This window comes from Heterocephalus glaber, unplaced genomic scaffold, assembly GCF_053883595.1.
Source record: "Heterocephalus glaber isolate CG9 unplaced genomic scaffold, H.glaber_assembly_v1.0 deba00001577, whole genome shotgun sequence".
Classification (NCBI taxonomy): Eukaryota; Metazoa; Chordata; class Mammalia; order Rodentia; family Bathyergidae; genus Heterocephalus; species Heterocephalus glaber.
The window spans coordinates 8,580,829-8,595,918 of record NW_028258358.1 but is presented as its reverse complement, the minus strand read 5'-3'; the positions used below and the strand labels follow the sequence as shown (position 1 = coordinate 8,595,918).

General features: G+C 37.7%; 1 protein-coding gene across 6 annotated transcripts in view; it reads right to left on the bottom strand.

The window, feature by feature from the left end:
- Pibf1 (progesterone immunomodulatory binding factor 1) overlaps nucleotides 1–15,090 on the bottom strand; it is a 220,034-nt gene that overhangs the window by 67,190 nt on the left and 137,754 nt on the right. For all 6 annotated transcript variants that reach the window (XR_015443697.1, XM_087192882.1, XM_021258673.2 and 3 more), the window contains one exon: nucleotides 12,504–12,606. Coding sequence is in view for 5 of the 6 variants with exons in the window: in XM_087192882.1 (XP_087049008.1) it covers nucleotides 12,504–12,606 (103 nt within the window). In the remaining variant the exon portion in view is untranslated. The remainder of the gene's footprint in view (nucleotides 1–12,503; nucleotides 12,607–15,090) is intronic.

Sequence of the window (15,090 nt, the reverse complement as noted above, 5' to 3'; positions counted from 1 at the left end):
GCTGGCTCCAAGGCAGAGTACGGCAGACAGGCACTGCAGAGCAGAAACAGTTCATGGCAGGCAGAAGGCAGTAAAGCAACAAGGGCCGACCACAGCTCTTTCTACCCCTTATATCTTATCCAGGCTACTCAGGGAGGGCAGCACTCACCCCTTCATCCTATGCTCTTGATCCTACACCACACCATGTATCAATCCTAGTGTCACACACTCTAGACCCAGCCCCTCTGACTGCATGGGGCTTTGGGGACATCTAGACACAGCCATAACTGTGCAAAGGCTCTAAAGCAGCATAGAGCGCATGGAGCATGCAAGCAGCTGTGTATGGTGGGAAATGGGTGTGCACGGCACAATGTAAGATGCAACTGGATAGGTAGGCAGTCTGCATGTGGGAAAAACAAGAGCTTAGCTTTAGGAAGAATACTGGTGGAAAGGTGAGTGACTTAAAACAGAGAGCAATGCCAATCAAGTGGTTAATGAAGATAATCCAGGTGAGAGAGGATGAGAGAGTGTACCAAGTTAGGACAAAGGGGGAGACTGCAAGATGTTCAGAAGAGAAGACTGTGTGAAGGCTGCAGGGAGGGCTTCAGCCTTGCTCTCTGATTATATACAAAAATTACATATCTATGGTATTATACACACTGAGCAATATTTTCTAAGTGGTAGCTGAGGCCACAGAAGAAGATAAAGATGCAGGGCCAGGGATTTAGCTCAGTGGTTTCACTACCTGCTGTGCAAGCACAAGGACCCAAGTTTGATCCTCGGTACCAAAAAAAAAAAAAAAAAAAGATATGAAGATAAAGATGCAATAAAAACATTGCCAAGCTGAGTGCTGGGACGAGTCAACATTTACCAAACAGTTAGAGAAAAGTGCACAATGGAGCCTGAGAAGCGGGAGGATAACAAAGTGGTGCAGCTGGGGCAAAAGACACATTGCTCAGGGTCAGAAAGGCCTGCAAATGGAGTGGGCAGGGGAGGGCAGAAGGCGAGGACGAGAAGGAGTCAGCAACTGACCAGCCCTCTGTGCCACGCCAGAGTCTGGACGCTGCAGGGACACAACTGACAGCATCGAGGGACATTTTGTTTGCAGAAAAACTTTAGATGGACGGATAAACTTCTTTTGCTAAATTAAAAAAATTCAAGAAGTGTAGTTGTTTGTTTAAGACTTATATTTCTATTGCAGTAATAAAAACCACTGTTTGCTACTAAAGGAGTTTTAATATCAACAGACAGGGAGGCAAAGGACACCATAAATTATATTAGTTTTCATCTCTTCTATGAGAATGTTATGCACCTTGTAACTGCTAGAGACGAGAGCACACGGGAACAATTTTGGTCTTAGCTGTTCACATAGTTATCTCAACTGAGTTCTGAGTATGGCTAATCCTTCACAGGCTAAGTCTAACCATGATTTAAGATGTGACAGATTACAGTGTGACCTGGCACTGAAATAAAGTTTGTTATACGGAAAGTATAGAAAGAGAATTGTGTAATGTATGATAGAAATCACTGCCGAAGGTCTAAGCAGAAGGCATATCTAAAATAAAAAAAATGAAAGCGATGAAGCGCTGCTTCATAGTTTAATTGGTAGCATCTTCCTATCTTGCCCTTGGTGGTATATAAAAGATCAGAGCCTTTTCTTATCAGCGGTTTTAAGAACATTGTGGGAAGCTGGGAGTGGCATATGTTTGTAATCCCAGCTGCTTGGGAGGCTACAAAAGGAGGATGTGAGTCTGAGGCCAGCCTGAGCAACTTAGCAATGCTGTGTTTCAAAAAAAAAAAAGAGCTGGGGATGCAGCTCACTGGTAGCACACTTGTTTGTCATGGTGAGTGCAGCCCTGGGTTCAATCCCCAGTAGAGCGGGAAGACTGGTTTTGAGATTTAGTTCTTTAGGGCTGTGGTAGGTATGCAGCCTCCCTGTTTAACATGCGGAGGTGGGGCTGTATGGGTCATCTATGTCCCAGACTCTTTCCAAGAGCCTCAGCTCACTAGAGACGGGGCAGAACATTCTTAGCAGCTGTCAGTGGCAGAGAATAGGTCAGGCAACACAAAGGATAGGCAAATGCTTTATTTCTTTAGGTATTTACCATGTTTGCAGAAATCAGGTATCTCAGGTACATACTAAAACCTACAGGTATTTCAAAGACTCTACTGAGCAGAAACTCTCCTTCCATTACATCTATTTTTTCCCCATGCCAGAATATACACTGGACCCCCTTCCTGTTTACTGCTCAGTTGTAAAGCTTTCCAGCACATATTTAATGTTTTTAGATGATTTTGAATTTTTCCTCCAGTAAATTCCTTTTGACACTCTGGAACCACTTCCACATTCCTGTAATATACTTGCTCTTGATAATGAAATAGATAGAAGGAGGTGAAGCAGGAAAGGAGGGAAGGAGAGAATACCACTTAGACAAAACAAGTAATGCAAACTCCAGACGGAACATGAACTCAAGGGTGTCTCCCACTCCTCCTCCAACCTCAGTGCCTCCCCAACAAAGCTAATCAACATCAGAGATTTCTGTTTTTGGTATATTTCATTCCAAAATATCTCCGTTTCTGTATGAGTGTAGTTAGGTATTTATATGTGGGTATCCATTTACTTCCTTGCCAGTGAAATTTTGGTAACAAAGGATACCATAGATATGGTTTAAAAATAGGTATGTTTTAAAAATAGGTTTTTACTGCTTATTTTTATAATATTCAGAAAGCTACCTATGTTCAATTGATGGGACAGATCAAGTTCTAATGAATCAACATTTTGTCTACAAGTATTAAGAATTACATACTAGGGCTGGGGATTTAGTTCAGTGGTTTCGCCACCTGCTGTGCAAGTGGAAGGACCCGAGTTCGATCTCCAGTACCAAAAAAAAAATTACATGTTGGACACCAAATCTGTATCTTAAAAAAATTTATATAAGTTTTTGCAATTTACTCAATAACATATGAGGATTAGAGTAAATTAATACAATTCAAAAAAGCCTAAGGTGAAAATGAGTTGTTTCTTGCTATCCCACTCTAATCCTGGAGGCAATTGCTGTTTGATGTTGAAGAGACAAATACAGATGGACCTGGCGACTCCCTTATTCTGCTAGGATAGTCAGACCCCAGACCCCAGGCTTCAGGGGCCCCTCTTCTACTGTCTCGGTTACCTAAACATCCTCTGTCCTTCTTCCCTTTAGATGTGCAGAATGTTACAGAGTGGAGCCCTGCTATCAAAGCCCTTTTAGGGGTGCATCCAGACCACTTACTCCAGATGTAAATATACTTTTCTGCAGGAAGAGATCTTGGGGAATGAGTACACTCTGTTACTTCTCTGCTTGTAAGTTTATCTCAATAAAGCTTATTTTATATTTACAGTGTATAGCTGGTGGTATTTATGTTCCTTTGGCATGACACATTTTCACAATTTTTTCATTTTCTCTATGCCTAAACAGAAATAATTCCATGTTTTTAAAATTATCAATACGGTATGAATGTCTTTTAAAGTTAGTACATATAGATCTAACTTTATTCTATGTATTTTGAAGTCACTTTCAAATTATTTAAAAACTGGCAATGTAAAGGTTTTTCCAGATAAGCTTTCTAAAATTAAATTAGCTGTAACAGATAAATCTCTAAGTGTACAGCTTAGAAGATAAGGTCATAGTGAACAAGGCTGTATGTGTTAAGGGTGCAAGAACATGTCTACTTTGTCATCAAAGTCATCACACTTTGACATCATGTGAATCTGATAACTATTTACTGATCACGTAAGAAGAGAAAGAGCAAGTGGACTTTCGACTGTATAACACACTTAGTGGTTTCTTGAGAATTAGTGGGCAAACACACACACACACACACACACACAATTAATTTTTTTCTCTTTTATGCAGGACCAACTAATGAAAGTATGGTCTAAAATCACTGGACATTAAGCAATGAAGGACAATGACCCTGAGACACAAGAAACAAACCAGCCCATCCCTATGATTGCCCCAGGTTATCTTCTGGAGAGAGTTTCTAGGCTATGGTGCAGGGAGAATTTAAAGCAGAGTCTGCCAAACTCACCACATTAAGGACCTCTTGCGAGAAGTAGAAACCAAGGTGGCTAGAGTTCATACAGTAGAATAGTTGTTATGGCTTGTATCTAGATGTCCCCACAAAGCCTCATGCACTCATAGGTGGGGCTTTTCAGGGGTGGCTGTATACAGGGTGTATGTATCAGTAGATTAAGGGAATGATATTGCTTGTTTTTTTTTTCTTTTCGGTACTGGGGATTGAACTCAGGACCTTTCACTTGCTAGGCAGGCGGCAGAACCACAGAGCTAAATCCCTGGCCCCTAAGGGAGTGATAACTAAATCAGTCCACTAACTGGTTTAGCATTGTTCCAGGTATGGGTAATAGGAAGCCCTGCCCTCAGTGTGGGTGGCACCCCAAAAAGGCTTGAAGCTTGGACAGGATAAAAGGGAAAGGGAGCTGTTGGTGGTGGCACATGCCTATAATCCCAGCACTCGGGAGGCTGAGGCAGGAGGACTGAGGCAAGTTCAAGGCCAGGCTGGGTTATATAGTGAGTTCAGACCAGCCTGAACAACACAGTGAGATCCTGTCTCAAAAAAAAAAAGAAGAAAGGGAGGCTTGGTGCTTTGTAGCTCCCTGCCATGGACTGTTTCTCCTCTATGATGCCTCTCTGCCATGCCACCCTCACTTGGAGGCAGTCATCTACAGACTGGAACCTCTACAAACTGTGAACTGAAATAAATCTTTCCTCCTTTAACTTGTGGGTGTCAGGTTTTTTGTCTCAGCAATGAGAAAAGTAACTAAAACAGCAGTGTAAAAAAGGTGACAAAGAGAGAGAGCTCTGAAAATCTACAGACAGCCCCTCTGCAGTAATTACACGGCAATGAACAGTGCACGGGTATAAAGAAACTGCCGGAGACTGCAGGTAAATCACCTACAAGATTACCAAAAACAATCTCCAAAACTAACACAATCCAGGAAAAGTGGCTACTCCTACCAGCCGAAGAAGAAAACCTCATTAATTCACAAGACATGAATAATCAACAGAGTTTTATCACAGTATAGGAGAAAAATTAGCCCTTTGTCTATAAAAGTTTAAAAGCAAGACCTGAAAAGATCAAACTGTTTCCAAGAACAGCCATGTTCCATAAGAAGGTCAACAAAAACTTTCAAGAACATAAGACTATCTAACACCAAAGTAAAATTCACATCTGGCATTTCATAAAATATACATAAAATAAGGATGCAAAGAAGCAGGACAATAAGGTTCATAATGAGATAAGTCAACGTCATTGAAATGAACCAAGGAATGACACGATAATAGAATTAGTAAGCAAGGATATCAAAAGTTATTGGAATTGTATTTCCTATATTCAAGGAAATAAGGTTTGAGAATGTTAAGTAGAGACCTAGAGGATACATAAAAGATCCAAACTGAACTTCCAGAAATGAAAACTATAATATCTGAGATGAAAAACACAGTAGATTGTGTTTATTGCACATTAAAGGCCAGAGAAAAGTTCAGTGGACTTGACATAGAAAATAGAAATTATTCAAAAGGCAGAAAAAAGACTGCAAAAAAAAAGAATGAGTAGAATATCATTTATTCTGGAAAACTTGAGGCAGCCTATTATGTCTAATTGGAGTTCTCAAAGAAAAGAGGAAAGATTAAAAAAAAGAATAAATGAGCCTAAATTTAATGAAGTTGCATACACAAGAAATTCAACATGAGCCAAGCACAAGAAACATGATGAAAACTACAGAAAGCCACATCATCAGATTGCCTAAAGCCAGTAATGAAAGCAAAACCTTAAAATCATCTAAGAAAAATAAGATGTATTACTTAGAGAGGAACAAAGATAAGGATGAGACCAGTATCTTGGCAGAAGCAATGTAACCCAGAAGAGGATGAGAAATATCTCTCAAGAACTTAAAGAAGGAAGGAAGGGAGTGGGTGGCTCGATCTCTCATTCTTCACCCACAGAAAATACCTTTTTAAACCCAAAGATGAACCTGGAAATTCCATTCCTAGGTGTGCACTTACAAGAATCAAAAATATATGCATTTGCATGTACACAGCAGTATTATTCACAACTGTCTAAAGGTGGAAACAACCCAAACGTTTATCAATGAAAGAATGAATAAACAAATGATGGTAAGTATATGCAATGGAATGTTATTTAGCCATAAAATCAATGAAGTACTACTGGATATATGCTACAATGTGGATGAACATTAAAAATAGAATGCTCAGAGGGCTGGGTGTGGGGGCACACTCTGTAATCCCAGCACTCCAGATGCTGAGGCAGGAGGATTGCCATGAGTTTGAGGCCAGCCTGGGGTTTACAGTGAGTTCAAGGCTAGCCTGAACTACATAGTGAGACCTTGTCTCAACCACTCCTTCCAAAAAAAAAAAAAAAAACTCAGTGAAAACAGACACAAATGGTCAAGTATTGTGTGATTTCATTTATATAAAATATCCCAAATAAGTAATTCCATAGAAACAAAGCAAACTGATGGTTGTTGGACAAAGGAGAACTGGAATGTTTTGTAGGCAGGAGGATCACAAGTTTGAGCTCAGCCTGGGCAATTTAGCAAGATCCTGTCTCAAAAAAATAAAGAGTTGGGAATGTAGCTCAGGACAAAGTCCCTAGGTTTAATCCCCAGTACCTTCCCCCCCATAAAAGGGGGGAAAAAGACAAAAAATTCTAGAAGAAGACAGAGATGGTCGTTGCACAACACCGTGAATGGATGCTAAATGATTCACTTTAAAATGGCTAATATTATGTTAGGTCTTGTGTTACTTATTTTTCTCTCATTGCTGAGACAAAATATCTGATACCCAAAGTTAAAGGGGAAAAAGTTTATTTGGCTTATAGTCTGTAGAGGTTTCTGGGCTCCAAGGCAGAATGACAGAGGGGGAACAACTCATGATGATGGAAGCAGCAAAAGCAACAAGGGACCTTAACAGCATCTTTCTGCCCCTTTTATCTCATTCAGACTACTTAGGGCTGGCAGCACTCACACCTTTAATCCTAGTGCCCTTGGGCCTAGCCCCACCATGAGCCAATCAGCCACTCTAGATTCAGCCACCCCGAAACAGCCCCACCTAAGACTGCATGAGGCTTTGGGGGGACATCTAAACACAAGCCATGATATGTACATTTTATCTTAGGAAAATGATTTAAAAAACCAAAGTGAAGCACAGGACGCATAAGAAGAACAGATAGCTGGAAGTGGGGGTGGACACCTATAATTCCAGCACCCAGGAGGCTGAGACAGGAGGATTGCCATGAATTTGAGTCCAGCCTGGGCTATGCAGTGAGCTATCAAATCTGGTGTTCTGTATTCTTTTGTATACAAAAATGACACTAGATATGATAACTATTTTCCTCATACTGACTTCATTTTATAAGATTGTCAATTATTTAATAATGTATGGTGGAAGTTTATACATGTGTAAGTAAAATATATGACAATAAAAGTACAAAGGTCATTTTTTGTTTTTTGAGACAGGGTCTCACCATGTAGTCCAGGCTGGCCTCGAACTTGGAGTGCTCCCTCTGTTTCAGCCTCCCAAGTGTTAGGGTTATAGGTGTGCACAACCACGCATAGCTGGGTTATATAGTATTATCTAAGGCAAGCACTAAGGAGAAAATAGTGATAGCCAACAAGCATTGAGATAAAATGGGATAATAAAGATATTCAATTACTCTAAAAGAAGTCACGAAAAGAAAAAAGGGAACAAAGAATAAATGAGATGAATGAAAATAAATAGCAAGATGACTTTTTTCTGTTTCGTTTTGTGGTATTGCAGTCTGAACTCAGGGCTCTGGCTGAGCTACATCCCCAGGCTCCTTTTTTATTTTTCAGTTTGAGACAGGGTCTTGCTAAGTTGCTAAACTGCCAGGCTGGGCTCGCACTTTCTTTTTTTGGGGTACTGGGAATGGAACTGTGCTTGCCAGGCTCGTGCAGTGCCACTGAGCTAAATCCCCCGCCCTGGGCTTGCACTTTTAATCCTCCTGCCTCAGCCTCCGGAGTGCTGGGATCACAGGTGTGCATCACCACACCAGGATGAAGGCACAGATATTTTAGATACAACATGAAAAACACAATCCATAAGGAATGAAACGATGGACGGCCCTTCATAAAAACATCTCTTCAAAAAAACATTCTTTCTTTAGGGTCTCACTATGTAGTATAGCCTGGCCTTGAACTCACTATGTAGCCCAGGTTGGCCTAGACCCCTTAGTGATCCTACTACCTCAGAGTGCTGGGATTACAAGTGTGTGCTACCATGCTTGGCAAAAAAAAAAAAAAAAAGAGAGAGATGGAAAGACAAGCCATAAAGTGGGAGAAAATGTCTGCAAATCACATATCTGATGAAGGACTTGAATCTAGAACATATAAATAATGCTTAAAACTCAATTATAAGAGGACATTTTGATAAAATGAACAAAATTGTGAATATATACTTCCCTAGAGAAGATAAGTGAAGGGCAAAGAACCGCAAATGAAAAGCCTCAGTATCATTAGTCGTTAGGGGAATGTAAATTAAGAACCATAGAGCGATGCTACTTTACATCTATTAGAATGGATGAAATGAAAAGGACTGGCCATATCAAGGCAAAGAAGTAGAGGCACTGTAACTTTCATACACTATGGGTAGAAATGTGAAATGGTGCTAACAATTTGGAAAACAATTTGGCAATTTCTTAACCTGTTAAATAGACATCTACCATAAGATGTAGCTATTCCAATTCTCAATATTTACCCAAGAGAAAGCAAAGCACATGTTCATACAAAGGCTCAATCATGGATATCTACATCAGCTTTGTTTGGCTAGAAATGGCCCAAATGTCCATCAACAAGTGAATATATAAACTGTGGTACATTTAGACACTAGAATACTACTCAGCAATGGAAGGAAATGAATCAATTCTGAAATAATTATTCATAATATAGATTAAAAAAAAGAGTACATATATAAAGTATGTTATAGTTAGATCTAAAATGTCCCCCCAAAGCCTCATATATCCAGAGATTGGAAACTTGAAAGGGGACTGGATCCTAGGAGTGGGAGTCTGGCTGGAGGAGGATACCAGTGGGGCAGAACCTAATAGGGTGTACTCTTCTCTCTGCTTTTTGGCTGCTCTGGGGTGAACCACTGTCTCCTGCCATGCTCTTCTGTCATGGTAGTTCTTCTTTGGAGCCAGCTAACCATGGACTGAACCCTCTTGGAACTGTGAAACAACTGTGGGTATGGACTACTGCATCTCAGAGACAGGAAAGTGATTAATACACAGAATAATTGTTGTTATACAAAAGTCGAGGAAATGCAAAATAACAGAAAGCAAATCAGTGGTCACTTGGGAGCTGGAAGGGGGAGGGTCAGAAGGAAGAGATTCCAAATGGACATAGGAAACCTTTGGGGAAATGTACGTATTCATTATGTTTACTTTGGTGATAAGTTCATGGCTATATACATGTGTCCAGTTATATTGGATACTTTAAATATATACAGTTTAGTGTATATCAATTATATCTCAAAAATCTGCTAAAAAAGGAAGTATTTCTTCATTTTGAGTAGTACTTAGCATTTTCATTTTGGCAATTCATTTATACATAATCTCTGCCATAATCCAAATAGCAGTAGTAATTCTAGCATTAGTTATGAGTTGTATCTGTGTTATGTCTTATTATGTCCAAGTTTATTTAAATATTCAACTTGTTTCAAAGCATAGATCCTGTGACAATTTTAATCTCAATTTTTTTAACCATCTATCATAGTCTGTTAACAGCAATATAATACTATAATCTTTCGACTAGTTTATGTAGTTATTTTCAATTATAGCAATAAAATTTTTGAGGCAGAAAAAAGTAAAATCCACGGCATATTCCAAATTAAATTTTGCATTTTCAATCTTTTTTTTCCCCCAGTACTGGAGTTCAAACTCAGGACCTTGTGCTGCTGAGCTAAATCCCTGGCCCTTGCATTTTCAATCTTAAGGGAAAACTTATGTACTATAATTAGCATAAATTCTTTAATATACAGTTAATGGTTCTCCAAACATCTAATGACACATTTTCCTTTTTTTTTGAGACAGGGTCTTGGTCTGTAGTCCAGGTTGACCTTGAACTCACTATGTATCCCAGGCTGGTCTTGAACTCATGGCAACCCTCCTGCCTCAGCTTCCTGAGTACTGGGATTACAGACATGCACCATCACACTTGGCTGACACATTTTCAAACTTGTACAAAACTGCATAATGAACTTATATATAAACACATCTAGCTTCAAATATTAGCAATATTTTGTGATTCCCAGGGCCTTTGCACTGAGCTATATCCCCAACCTATTTCAATTTTGTTTATTTCAAGAAAAGATCTTGCTAAGATAGTAAGTTGCCCGGGCTGGGTTTGAACTTGTGATCTTACTGTTTCAGCCTCTCAAAGTGCTGGGATTACAGGTGTGCGACACCAAACCTTGCTCCATGGAATATGAAAAGGCAAATTCCAGCCATCATACTATTTCACATCAGAAATATTTCAGTATTTAAGGTCCAAATATTTTGGTATTTAATTTCCTTAATATAACTCACAGCTTATTTTTAAATTGTTTCATATAAAGTTACTTAATTACAAGTACTCTTAATTTCTTATTTTTTCCCTAACAATTTACATAAGAGTATATGCACATTCAGAAATTCTTATTTCAATTGGCTAAAGAGCTCAGGGAGGTAGGTAATTTTTTGAAAAAAGTAATATAAAGATGTATACATATGTAAGTGTATATTTTAATATTTTATTTTATAAAAGTATTTTGATAGATTATTATAAAATTAAAACCAACATGAGAGGTCTATAATATATGCGCAAGCAAAAGTTTATTTAGAGGAAATTTTTTTGGGGGGTGACAAGGTCTTGTTATGATGCCCAGGCTGGGCTTGAACTCATGACCCTCCAGCCTCAGCTTCCCAGGGGGTTAGGATTACCAGCTATTGTACCTGGCCAAAGGTTCATCTGCTTCTGTTCTTATTCATTTATCTTTCTATGCTTCTACCCAGTGGTGTGCTGGAGTCAGCTCAGAGTAGCTTGTGAGACCTAATTAGGAAATTTTCTTTGTTGTTTTTTGTTTTTTTTATTGAGACAAGGCCTTGCTCTGTAATTTAGGCTGCCTTTGACTATGGTGATCCTCCTGCCTCAGCCTCCCAAGTACTGGGATTACAGGTGTGCACTACTACACCTGGCTAACTGGTAAGTTTTTAGTAATATTGTGAGTTGGTTGCTAAATGCAACCATACTGAAAAATTAAAATACATTTATAATAAAATTAGTTTTATTAAAAACAAAGGAATGGAGCAGGGCAAGGTGGCACATGTTTGTAATCCCAGCACTCAGGAGGCTGACGCAGGAGGATCGCTGCTAGTTTGAGGACATGGGCTACATAGTGAGTTCAGGGCCAGCCTGAACTACAAAGGGAGGTGCTGCCTCAACTCCACCCCACAAAAAAAAAAACCCAAGGGAATAAATCCTCAAAAACTCATCAATGTTGAATTATTTTATTATATCCTAAAGATATGCTTGAGTTCAGAGTTTACAAATGCCTACTTTATGTACATGGCACAAACATTATGTAACTGTATGCTGCTGACAATTTTTGCTCTTATCCATATTCAGTAACATTATGCCGGTAGCTTGTATCACTCGCATACCATGGATACAAGCAAATGCTACAGATGAGAGTCCTCCCTAACAGGTCTTTAGGAAAGCTGACTGTTCCCATGTGTTAGTACCCCACTGTATCCACTCTGAGTACTAATTATTGTGCCAGGCACTGCAGTAATATAAAATACTTGTTTCTTAAAAAAACTTAGGATAGAGAGCCTCTTAATGTCATAAATATTAAAAATGCTTTAATAGAAAATACTATAAAGATAAATATGAACAGGTCCTTAGGAAAACAAAGACTATATGGTATATATTAATAATATACCTTTTTAAATCCCTTGAAGATAAATAGCTTTAAAAAATTTTTAAATATTAACAGAAAAATTTATTATGTTGAAGGTCAGAAAATATCTTTAAATAATATAACTTAAGGGTAAGAAAAAAAGCAAATATGAACCTGATTTTCTAAGTGAAAATTACAGTGTTTAATAAGCAATTTTCCACCAAACAGAAATAAAAAGTAAATCTACTTAAAAAGTGAGGTATCAGTGAAAAACTCACCAAAATTCGCCAAACTTGTTTTGCCACTTGATATTCTCAAAAATCAAAGCTTTGTCTACCTAGCTTGCATTTACACTTAGTCTGGGCATTTAATCTCCCTTTTGTTCTTTTTCCATACACTGTAAGTTGTTTTATAGCTAGTTTCAAAAACTGTGAAATCATTTTGTACTTGGAAACAGATTTTTAAAAAACTGCTCATAAAATAAGGAGTTACAAAGAATTAAAATGAACACTGTGTTTGTTTATATGTCTTTCTTCTGTTTCAGTTATTTACCTCTTGTGAAAGCTGTGTTACTTGGTCCTTTCGATGTTCCAGATCTTTTAAAATCAATGAGTTTTGTTTTTGTAACTGAAGCACTCTTCTTGCCAAGTGGACACTAAGTGAATAAAATGAGAAAATTAATGCTTACAAAAGTGGAATGCTATCTAAAATACTCGAAGAGTGTTTGTGCTAGAAAACTGACATTTCCCAATAATACTTAAATATTAAGTGAAAAAAGATGGAACCAAATAATTAATAGCAGGAGACCAATAACACAACTCAGAATTCTGAAAGCAACATTAAAATCTCCATAACATAACTGTGATGTACTGATTACTAGGCTAATGTTTTCCAGCCCTTGCTATAAAGTGGAGAGCTACATTATAATACTTGCTTGAAAAGACCACAACACAGCAATTTACAGCTTTTCTCCATTTTTGTAAAAAATTTCTCAATTACCAACAAATCAAGAAATTATTTAAAATAGTATGAACAATAATAAGACTGAACTTTGACAAGCATCAGCGTTCACCTCACACACCATAATGCATTTTATAATGCAAAATACAGCTGAATAGATTTTCTATTGAAAGTGGAGATGGAGAAGACTTGAAACTTGGAGAATGTCTACTCTACAGGCAAAGATCCTGTACAAAGGGAAATCATCCCTCTGATGATTTGTATTACCACACTTTTTGTACCGACCTTCAGTGTTTAAAAATCACATTAAATATGAAATGCTCCAATTCCAATTTTAAGACACAGTTTGAAAAAATGTTTGTTTAGATCTAATATTTTATCCTTTCAACTGACATAACATTGTGCCTTAATAATCAGATGAAGTTGGAAAGTTAGAAATGGAAAAAGACCTTGATTTCCTGCTTTTTGATAAATACTTTTCTTCTTTTTTAAAAAAATTTTGAGACAGGTTCTTGCTCTGTAATTCAGGCTGGCCTTCATCTCATGGCAATCCTCCTGCCTCAGCCCTCTCAAGTACTGGGATTAACAGGCGTGGACTACCACAACTGCAACAACCATTCTTTTTTTTTTTTTTGGTACCCGGGATCAAACTCAGGACCTTGCGCTTGCAAGGCAGGCACGGTGCCACTGAGCTAAATCCCTGGCCCTAACAATCATTCCTTTTTAAAAGCAGCTTTATTGATATATAATTTTATTGATATGCAACTAAAATCCAATAAAGCCTTCCCATTTAAAGCATACAATTCAACAGTGTTTAGTACATTTACAGTTGTGGAACTATCACTATAATAAAATTTTAGAACATTTTCATTAACCCCCAAAGAAATTTTCTGCCCTTTAATCATTACTCTCCATTCTCCCCCACATCCCTTAAAAGTCTTCTGATCCCCATGCCCACTGGCTTTAGGGAACCACTAAACTACTTTCTTTCTTTATAGATTTTTAAAGCATTTATAGTTTTTAAGCATTTACATGGGTATCTTGCTTTTTTATTCCTCATTGTAAATATACCAAGGTCTCTGTAATTTGATGAACTAAATATCAAAATCTCTACAAACAAAATAAATCTTAATGTTAATTTTGCATTATGTTTTTCATTTAAAATCTGTTGATTCTAGTAAATGTTTGCAAAGATTGTTATTTTTAATCAGTAGCTCTGTTTTTCATTAGGTTCATTAAAAGTTTTGAAGGTATCTTCAGCCACATTTTCATTCTCATTCTCACCCTGCATATAAGGCAAGTGTAAACTTTTTTCATATTTTTGTCTCCTACAGAACTTAGCATTAGTCTTTTGTATACAGTAATTTCTCAAAAAGCATCTGTTGAAGGTATAGACTATTATTTGTGTAATATTCAATACAGAACAATGAACACAATCAAATGCAACTACACAGAATAGTTATGGATGAGATTGAAATTTTATGCAAATAAAAAGTTGTATTTTTTACAAAGAGATGCAAGAAATGATGAGATACAAAGGTCACCCATTATCAACATCATAAAGACAATGAAGACATCAAGCTTAGGAATGATAAACTGCTTTTTTTTTAGTAATCATACACCTTTAATCCTAGCATCATACACTTATAATCCTAGTATCACACATTGTTAAACTACTTATTTGTTTTGATTGTTTTTAAATTTTGTTTGGGAACTGCATGGTACTTCTATGTAGATATGGCAATACCACTTACCAGTGAAAAATATCACATGACATAAAACTCTGATTCAAGAAATTCTTTTATGCTAGTGCTTAAACCTTAAAACCAGGACTACTTTCTTACAAGAATTCAAGAATTTCCCTGATTTTGTTTAAGAAATTTTGAGTGAGCGCTGGGGATTTAGCTCAGTGGTTCTGCCACCTGCTTCACAAACACAAGGTCCCAAGTTTGATCCCCCACACCAAAAAAACAGAAATTCTGAGTGAGGAAAGTCAACTCAAAGTAGAAAGATATCTTATGATGACTTTTTTTTTTTTTAAAAGACAAGGTCTTGCTAAGAATTTGTTATTTAGGCCTGGGTGGCCTCAAACTTGCAATTCTTTGCCTCAACCACTTGAGTGCTGGTATTACTATTGTGCGCCATCACACCTGGCTTCTTACTATGTCTTAAAATTGCT